This window comes from Alosa alosa, chromosome 9, assembly GCF_017589495.1.
Source record: "Alosa alosa isolate M-15738 ecotype Scorff River chromosome 9, AALO_Geno_1.1, whole genome shotgun sequence".
NCBI classification, from domain to species: Eukaryota; Metazoa; Chordata; class Actinopteri; order Clupeiformes; family Clupeidae; genus Alosa; species Alosa alosa.
Window position 1 is genome coordinate 34986918 of NC_063197.1, and position 10122 is coordinate 34997039.

Sequence of the window (10122 nt, forward strand, 5' to 3'; positions counted from 1 at the left end):
TTGCCACCCCTCCAGAAGCGATGCGTCTGAGGAGATCCATGTAAGCCCCGCCCCTGAGCACGCAGAGGCGTCTGGAGCAGGAGGCGGAGAAAGGGGAGGGGCCACCAGTCTGGTCGCCATGGAGATTAAAGCTCGGGGATGTGCCCAGGGTGTGGGCCCGCCTAGTGGCGGGGAGCAGGAAGTGGGAGTGGTTTCCCCTGGCCCCTCCCCCCTCCCCTCACACACAGACTTGCAGGCGCCAGACGCGAGCAGCGTTGCCGTGGACACTCGACAGTGCGCCGAGACTGACCCCGCCCCCTCGCCTCCCCCCCACACCCCGTCGGACACGCCCCTGACGCCCACCTGAGTCCCCCTGTGGCCCCGCCTTCCTCCACACAAACATCTCACACACCCTCGCGACGCGTAAACACACACTCAGTTTTTCATTTCATTTGTCCTCCTCCTCCTCCTCCTCCTCCTCCTCCTCCTGCTCCTCCTGCTTCTGCTTCTGCTCCTGCATTATGACACGGCAGCATTGTGACACGGCAGCACTGCCTTCTCGCTGCTGCTCACTGGCGCCCCCTGCAGACGTGGAGGAGACGCACGGAGAGAGGCGGAGCTAGAGAGAGAGAGAACAGAACAGAAAAATCTACAAATCCAAAATCCAATCTGGCCCTGCCCTCCTGCCCAGCGTCCTGGGGGTCATAGCGGACACTTTAGCGTCCTGGGGGGTCATAGCGGACACTTTAGCGTCCTGGGGGGTCATAGCGGACACTTTAGCGTCCTGGGGGGTCATAGCGGACACTTAAGTTTTCGTTGTTTTGTTTTTGGAGGCGGAGTCTGACTGGACTGACTGCAGCAGAGGTGATGGTGTTGGAACACGCATCTTGTGATCATGTGATCTCTGCGCTCATCTTAAGAGCCTGGCCATGCGTCATGTGATCTCTAGGTCGTGTTTTTCTTCGTCTTTAATTTGTTTTTTTATTTTTCACAATCGTTGAAACCGAAGAAAAAAAAATGTGATTGGTTTTAGTGCAAGAGTGTTAACCCTGTTTGCATTTCATGATAAAAAAAAAAAATACTGGTCTACAGAATGATGGGAGTGGTCATCTTAATGGAACTGGCCTTTTCTCTATGCTGTGTGTTCCTGTTGGTTGTGTAGGAAGGTGCTGTGACACTAGTGGTCATCTGACGAGAGCCTAGACACACGTGCGTGCGTGCAAGATCTGTCCCATCTCATCTCTGTCTCTCTTGTTTGGAAGGCAGCTGCCTTCCTGCCTGACAGACAGGGTGAGATGGGACTGCAGATGCTCCGTTGTTCCCACGCTGCTCTGAGCCTCCTCCTTATTCCCCCCAACACACACACACCCCTCTGGAGTCTTAACCCCTTCATGCCCCCCCCCCCCCCTCCCCACACACACACAGACACACACACACACCCCTCTGGAGTCTTAACCCCTTCACGCCCCCCACCCCCCCCCACACACACACACACACACACACACACCCCTCTGGAGTCTTGCAGAGGTGTCCGCTATTATACGGGTGTGTGTGCGTCTGCACGTGTACTCGCAGTCTTGCAGAGTGTGTGTGTGTGCTCTAGCCTTCTCGTGTGTGTGTGTGCACGTGTGCATTGAGCAGAAGAGTTCTCGTTTGAAGGCTCAGTGGTCGCCTTCAACCTTTGGACTCAAAGAAAATAAATGAAATGAAAAAACAGAACAGAACTGCAGTGAAGGAGTCAGCAGCCTTAAAGGAACCATGCTAATGGGTTAGACGTAGAGCTGATGGATTATGGCTTACGTGTAGGGGGTTAGAAGACTTTTTTGTTTTTTATTTATATATATATATATATATATATATATATATATATATATATATATATATATATATATATATATATATATATATATATATCAAAGGGAACAACACTTACATTTGCACTTGTTTTCAGGAGTTCCTGTAGTTTATTCCCACTGACCAGGACTACAATACCCACAACCCCACTCTGTTTTCAGGAGTTCCTGTAGTTTATTCCCACTGACCAGGACTACAAAACCCACAACCCCACTCTGTAGGATCCATTACTGACCTCTAACGCAGATGGCCACAGACCCAAACTGCAGACGGAGGACGCATAGGTCTGCTTAGGGCTGGAGGTGTGTGTGTGTGTGTGAGAGGGAGATCTTGGAGTGCGTGTTTCTGTGTGTTATCTTCCTAGGACTGTGTGTGTGTGTGTGTGTGTGTGTGTGCCTGATCTTAGAGCGGAAGGGGTCTGCGTGAAATGAAGAGGAGGCTACTTTGCTGGTCAGACACAGAGCTGTGACCCGTGTTTGTCAGGCGCTGCGAAACTTGAACACTTGAACAGGCACACAAGTCAAGTCACATCACAAGACCAATCTGATTATTATGATCGTTATTTACATTTTTAAAACTATAATTTAGTCTAAAATGTGGGTGTTTACGGGGTGTGTAGATGACCATTCGGATCTATAAGCCAGGGGTGTGGTCAGACCTCTTATTCACCAGAGGGGGCGCCACTTTTTCCTTTGGCCTCTGAGAGAAGAAAAATATTCATGCAGCGCCAACTCGTGGTTTTTATAAACCTGGCAATAACGCTAAGAATGACCAGGAAGAGCAGTGGCTGCCCACACATGTGCAGGGGAGGTCCTGGAGGAAGTGTGGAGGGAACACATCAGAACCCAGCCTCGGTTCTGAACTGACCCACAGAGAGCCGCTGACTCTCGGATGGACTCGGTCCGGTTCCGGTTCTGAAGCAGATCTAGGTCTGGTCCAGAATCTACCGCGGTCACACACAGGTGCTGGAGAGCTGAAGAGAGCCGTCTCTGGGATGAGAAGAGAGCCGTCTCTGGTCTCTGGGATGAAACTGAGATGAGGGTTTCGCTGGGAAGTTGTGTGGTACATGACTGATGGGTGGGTTGTGTAGTACATGACTGATGGTCAAAGGCTATGCAACTTGTGGGAGTGGGCTCCATGTGGACAGTACTGGAAGTGTTTTTGTGCAATATTAGAAAAATGCCCGTCAATCAGGCGGCTGGTGTTTATGAGGTGGGCTGGGTGGAGGAGAAGCCTCCAACAGAAGACTCCACCCATGAAGTTCCAACAGAAAGACTCCACCTGTGAAGTTGTGTGATCAGTTCGAAGCTCTTCTCTCTGTGCCTACTTGCTGTTCTGTGAGGGAACTGAATGATTGTAGCCTTGCAACAAGTTGCTATCCATTGTAGTTTTTTTTTTTCTATTTTCTGGCGATGTTTAAATAATCTTCAAATCTGTGATGACAAACTAGATTTCCTCTCCCATTCAGATGTATTTAACTGTAAAGTAAACTGCAGAAGTGCACATAGTATTTGTGTCTGTGACTCTGTGTGTGTGTGTGGTGTGTTTCTCTGCTAGTGTAAAGAGAAAGTTAAAAAAAAAACTCACGGATGCTTTATGTTGTAGTTTGCCTGACATTTGCGAACTTCAAAGCCATTTTTTTATAAAACACACTACAGACACTTATAAGTGTGACATGAAAACTTTGTTATTCAATTGATTTTCTCACTTATATTGAGCAATGGTAGCTGGAGGAGTATTTTCCAATACACAAGCGCACACACACACACACCAAAAAAAAACATATTGCTAGTCATAAGAGAAATTGTGTCAAAACAGTTATAGTTTAATATTTCGGTCGATTCAGGCCCCATCCCCAGTAAAAGGAAAGACGATTAAAAGCTGCTCCAGGTCTCCGGCTCAGAGGCAGGCCCAGTTAAGGCCCAGTTCAGGCCCAGTTCTTCGCTTTCGTACCCTGAGTTCTCTGGAAGTTCTGCCGCACTGGTGATCTGGCGTCGCAGCCGTGGAGAAAAGTCCCGCCGGTGCCGTGTCGGTTCTATATGCCTCAAAAGGAGCATCTGAAAGTGCGGAGCCGTTCCTCTTGAAAAATACATCAAAACTGTAGAACAATAAACTCGAGTCTCAAAGAAACAAACTGAATACGTGAAAACACCTGTGAAGTATCCAGCATCACCTCGTCACTGCTCTCTCTCTCCCCCCTCTCTCTTTCATCCTCTCCCCCTCTCTCCCTGTCTCTTCCTCTATCTCTCTCCCCTCTCTCTCCCTGTCTCCCCCCCCATCTCCCTCTCTTCCTCTCTCTCCCTGTCTCCCCCTCTCCCCCTCTCTCTCCATTCCTCCTCTCCCCCTCTCCCTCTCTTTCTATCCCTCTCTCTCCCCTCTCCCTCTCTCTCTCTATGCCTGTGTTCTCTATCCCTCTCTCTCTCTCTCTCTATGCCTGCGTTCAGATTGTTGTGCCATACCATAGTCTTGACATTCATTTCCTCTCCAAACTGAACGTGAACACGAGAGAGAATAAAAAATACACACCTCTGGATCTTAGAGCGTGTGTGTGTGTGTGTGTGTGTTTTGATGAGTTCTGTTCTGAGCTCTTCATGGGCATGCTGGTTTGTGTGTGTGTGTGTATGTGCGAAGACCTTGAGCGGTTCCTCCCAAACTCTCCAATGACCCGTCCAATCTGCTACAGGCCACTGGAGGGAGCAAGAGAGCGGTCAGCAGGTGTGTCTGTATTCGGGGGTGTTTCCAGAGCCTGTGTTTGCAGTCCAGTGTGTCCACTGCGCACAGACCGGACACGGGCTCAGAGAGGAATCCCTCGGGAGAGATGACCAGCTGGAGAGGAGAGTGTGCTGCTGCCCCCTAGAGGCCTGGCTAAGCATCACCTCTGGCTCTGGTCATCTTTGGGGGCCGGTGCCCGAGAGGGGAGGGGCACAGCGAGGGGGAGGGACTCCGTGGGCGCCATGGCGACCGTTCTGGCCCTCTCCTTGGCCAGCGTGGTCTGCAGCTCGGCCCGCCGGGCCAGAGCCGCCTTCAGCTGCTCTCGGATGCCGTCGATGTGCTGCGTGAGCGCGTCCAGCTCACCGTCTCGAGGAGCGTCCGAGCACGAGGACGCCGTTGCCGTGGTGATGGCCGTGGACACCGAGGGCACTGACTGGGCACTGCCCATGGAGGCGGAGAGGGAGGAGGCCACGGAACGCGGTAGCGGGAGGGGGATGGACAGACCGCCATGGTGATGACCGCCGCTGCTGGACGACGCCGGACCCGCCGGACCCCCGTTCTCACACACGTGTGACATCACCACTCTGGGCCCCGAGCGCCCCCCTCCCCCTGCTGCTGCCGACGCGCTGGCGCTGGCCCCCCCCTCCCCCTCCGCCCGGCCGGCCCCCCAGGCGCGCCAGCAGCCGCCGCGTGTTGAGCGTCTCCAGGTTGAAGTGGACGCGCTTGTTGTCCTTGGCGGCCAGTGCCTCGGCCGCCTGCTTGGCCGCACGGCTGCTCTCGTTGTTCCAGCGGGCGAACGCTCCGGCCGGGGGGGGCACAGGGGGAGGCTGGAGGTTACAGCTGCAGAGAGAGGAGAGAGCTGGAGAGAGAGAGAGAGAGAGAGAGAGAGAGAGAGAGAGAGAGAGAGAGAGGAGAGGAAGGAGAGAGACATTGGAAGAGGGGGAAAAGAGAGGAAGGGAGAGAGAGAGGAAGAGGGAGAGGAGAGAGGGATGGGGAGAGAGGAAGGGGAGAGAGAGAGGTGGAAAGAGAGAGAGAGATGGGAAGGGAGAGAGGGAGAGAGAATGGCAGCACTTACTAGGGAGTCTCGCTGCAGTTGCACATAGAATGTCATCACATCAGAATCCTGAAGTTAAGCTGCTCATGTTCTTACGAAGATGAGTAATTAACACGATGATGAAGATGAGTAATTAACACGTTAGATGATGAAGATGAGTAATTAACACGATAAAGAAGATGAGTAATTAACACGTTAGATGAGTAATTAACACGGTGATGAAGATGAGTAATTAACACGATGATGAAGATGAGTAACACAAAAATTTTGCTCATGTTCTTCTCCATCCACCAGCTATCACTCTGTGTCCCTTCTGCAGCCTGGATGGCCACTGAACTACAGTACAGGCATTGCTATCATTAGGATGGCTTTCCACATAACCAAATCACACTGGCCACTACTGGCCACTACCAAATCACACTGGCCACTACCAAATCATTCTGTGGCCACTACCAAATCACTCTGTGGCCACTACCAAATCACACTGTGGCCACTACCAAATAACTCTGTGGCCACTAGCAAATCACACTGTGGCCACTGAACTTTAGCCAGCAGCCAGGCCAGCGGATATCCTGTCTGCTGAATTACTGAAGCTAAGCAGGTGTGGGCCTGGTTAGCACTTGGATGGGAGACCTCCTTGGAAAACTAGGTTGCTGCTGGAAGTGGTGTTGGTGGGTGGCCAATAGGTGGCACTCTTTCTTCTGGCCAAAAAAAGGATCGATCCCAATGCCTCAGCGCAGTGACGGGGACACTGCACTGTAAACTGAGGTCCTGACTCACTGTGCTCATTAAAGATCCCATGGCAAGTAGGGGGATCCCCGGTATCCTGGCTCAATCAACCTGGCCCCCTAGTCATCCCTACTGTAATTGGCTCATTCACTCCCTCACTCTCCACCTCAGGCTGGTGTGTGGTGAGCGTTCTGGCGCATAATGGCTGCCGTGCATCACCCAGGTGGGTGCTACGCGCTGGAGATGGTTAGTGAGGTTCCCCCTTCACTGTGAAGCGCTTTGAGTGTGGAGAAAAGCACTATGTAATGTTGTTCTTGTTGAACTATACCGGTATCATTGGGATGGCGTTCCAAATAACCTACAGTGGGTCCCAGTTAAGAATTGACACTTCATTCACCATCAAGGTGATTCATAGCCTGGCGGGCCATCCTATATCATTGAAATGTATAGTCTGGAATCGAACCATTCACCTCGCTTAATCCAAGGGCGGGCAGAGAATTGTCTTTCAAACTGTCTAGGCATGCAATAGGCCAGCCTTTCGACCATATCCGTATCCGGTCGGCAAAACGGCAAATACATCCTTCTTCAAAAGGAATGACTTAAGTGCATTGTGTTGCTCTACTTTCAAAGAAAAGCACAAGTCCAACTCCTCCAAAGTTGACGCCAACGCCGATTCAAACAACCGCTCTTCGCTTCGCCACCTTCCTTGTTGTTCACCGTCGCAGGACTGTCGTTAAGCCCGCCTTAGACTCTCTAACAAAATAGAGCGCTGTGATTGGATGACGTCCACGGCATCAGCCAATAGAAATCCCTATGGTTTGATACTAGACGTACAGGCTGAGCAAATTAATTTGCCGCCGCTAGGGTGTGTCTAGATTTCTAGGCTAGGTGATTCACGCAGCTGGGTGAAATTTAAGGACAACTGCAGCCGCTTGGGGGCAGCATAGTCCGCTGTGGCGTTCCACGGTCGAACCGGACGGAGCATTCGACAGCAAGGGCTGTGACTGGCCGAGTTTTAAGTGCGTTTCTCTGTGTTTTTAGCAGCCCCTGCAACATGCTAGTCCACTGTAGCCTATAAGCTTTGTACATAATGTTAAACATAGTTTTGGATTCAGTGGCAAGATGTCTTGATTGTACAGATAAATAAAGTCATGTTTCAACACACTTTAGGTCAAAATCACACCGGAATTATCCTTTAACAGGGGAAATTAATTGGGCATGAATCATTGTGCAGAACGGTATGTTGGTATTTGAAACATACACGACATTCAAACTGTTGATAAAATGTGCACTATGGAAACTGGTCTGTAGGCTAACATTGGACAAATAAATGACACTGACTCGCCATATCCTGACTCTGAAAAAAACATTGTCTTGCTTTGCCGCAAACTCAGCAATGAAATCATAGGCCAGTTTGCAGGTAGCATAACGTCTTTTTCAATTAATAGAAGGGAGAGCCCAGTCTCTCCTGTGACATTGAGGTGCGCAAATAGTTTTTAATAGCCTGTTCAACTTCAAAAAGCTTCGTTCACCCGATGCCAGTCACTGATCGCAATTTCAAATTTCGGGAAGCTTCGTTCAATCTTTTTAACTTTTAAGTGCAGTAGGCCCCTATCTGCCCCCTTTGGAATTATATCTCGAGCCTATTATAAGGTCCAGTGCGTTATGTCCTGGGATTCGGATGTGCTCAAAAAGAAAAGAAAAAACACTTTTTTATAGATGGTCCAGCTGTTTTAAAAGAAATTCGTGCTACATTCAAACGCAAAAGGTGCTTTGTTATCTTTTTCGTTTGACCGTCGGCAAGCAGGCATGCTGCGGTTGCAATGAATGAGGATAATTGGTTTTATCTGCGGATTTATTTTTTGCATTATTTTGAATATGACTCGCTGCAGTCTCAACAGCACGTCTACTTTTTCCACACGCATCTAAGTTCTAACACACATCTCCTCTCGCTTTCTCTCTTTCCATCCCTGCGCACGGGGCTTTCTTAAAGGAGCTGCACCATTTTACAACAATTGCATCTACATTTTCATATTAGAATGTTTTGTCTGTTTAAGTGTAAGCTTAAACTACCGTGATCAATTTAAGTTCCCGTGCCCCCGCTGAAAGTCTCATGCGCTTATCGTTACACTATCACATCTATAAGTAACCGTGACAAATAGGGTATAAGATATATAAACTCACGCTATTGTATTATCATATATGTTTGGTAATGGCTCACTGCGTCATGGAAGCAGTTAAGTCAAGTCGCATCAAAAATAGTAGTGGCAGAACTCCCAAGTGACACCTTGTGGTTGTTTGTGTCAACTGCAGTTTGTGCCATTTCTGCTGAGAAAATGTGGTGCGTGATTCATGAAGCAACCCGTCCAAACTTAACTGGGACCCACTGTAATCACCGTGGCAACTGATCTCTTACCTCTTCTCTGCGTTGGCACGTTGCTTCTTCACGTCTTCATAAGTCATGTTCAAAGCTCGGTGAATTTTCTGTGAAAAACAAAAACAATGCAGGATAATCAGCTTCAACATGATCACCATCATCATCATCATCATCACCATCACCATCATCACCATCATCACCACCACCATCATCATCATCACCACCATCATCATCACCATCACCATCATCATCATCATCATCATCACCACCATCATCACCATCATTATCACCATCATCATCAGTGACAGCATTGCATTAAGGTCTTTGTTGGTTTTAACAGATGCAAATTCTTTGCCATTACCACTAGCTACCAGCAGGTGGTGCTTTGGCATTGTGAAGTGCACTTTCCCTCAGTAAATGTCAAGGTGAAATACACGATTATTGACTGTGCTTTTGGCTGTGAGGGAGACGTGGGAAACCAATACCATAAAACTCATTTTACAGCCAATAAACATTTACAAACACTGAATTAATCAAAAACGTGTGAGCCATAAGTGCATTATAGTGCCATTTCCTAGACAGACTGCCCAATATACACCCAAATATACACTTTAGTGGCGTAAAGTACAATGCTATGTGGAAATCTTGGGCTTTCTAACCAAGCCTCCACAGTACCAAACCCAAGGACAGACCTATGTGTGTATGTGTTTTATGTGTTCTTGTGTGTGTTTTATGTGTTCTTGTGTGTGTGTGTGTGTGTGTTTTATGTGTTCTTGTGTTGTCAAAGTCAAAGTCTGCTTTATTGTCAATTTCTTCACATGTCAAGACATACAAAGAGATTACGTTTCCCACTATCCCACGGTGGAGACAAGACATATTTTAACCAATTAGGTCCACAGACAAACATAACATTCAAGTAAACAATATAAAAAGTAAATAAGAAGGCACATATAATGAAGAAATAAGAGCAGCAAAATTTGGGTTGAAATTGTGCAACTGTGCACACAGTAGACAGTCAATATAATAGTGCAAAAGTCATAAATGGCTGAGGTAGTTCTGTTTGACCTAAGTATGCAAGTGGCATAGTGGTGCAAGTTATGTAAGAGCAGCAGAAGTGTGTTCAGAAGTGTTCAGGACAACAGGACAACAACAACAAGTTGCAAGTGTACAAGTGGAGTAGTGCAAGTGGAGTAGTGCAAGTGGAGTAGTGCAAGTGGAGTAGTGCAAGTGGAGTAGTGCAAGTGGAGTAGTGCAAGGCAGCCATTTTGGGTCCAAAAAGTCCAGGGTGTTATGTAGCTGAGGGTGGAGGGGGAGAGGGGGGGAGAGAGTTCAGCATCCTAACAGCCTGGTGTATGAAGCTGTTGGTGAGTCTGGTGGGTGGGGAGCGCAGGCTTCTGTACCTCTTCCCAGAGGGCAG

General features: G+C 48.8%; 1 protein-coding gene across 1 annotated transcript in view; it reads right to left on the bottom strand.

The window, feature by feature from the left end:
• Positions 1-4219: 4219 nt before the first annotated feature.
• Positions 4220-10122, bottom strand: part of grin3bb (glutamate receptor, ionotropic, N-methyl-D-aspartate 3Bb) — a 166829-nt gene continuing 160926 nt past the window's right edge. The window contains 3 exon segments of the mRNA XM_048251455.1: positions 4220-4978; positions 5112-5385; positions 8745-8812. Of these exon segments, the coding sequence (XP_048107412.1) occupies positions 4706-4978; positions 5112-5385; positions 8745-8812 (615 nt within the window). The 3' untranslated portion in view covers positions 4220-4705.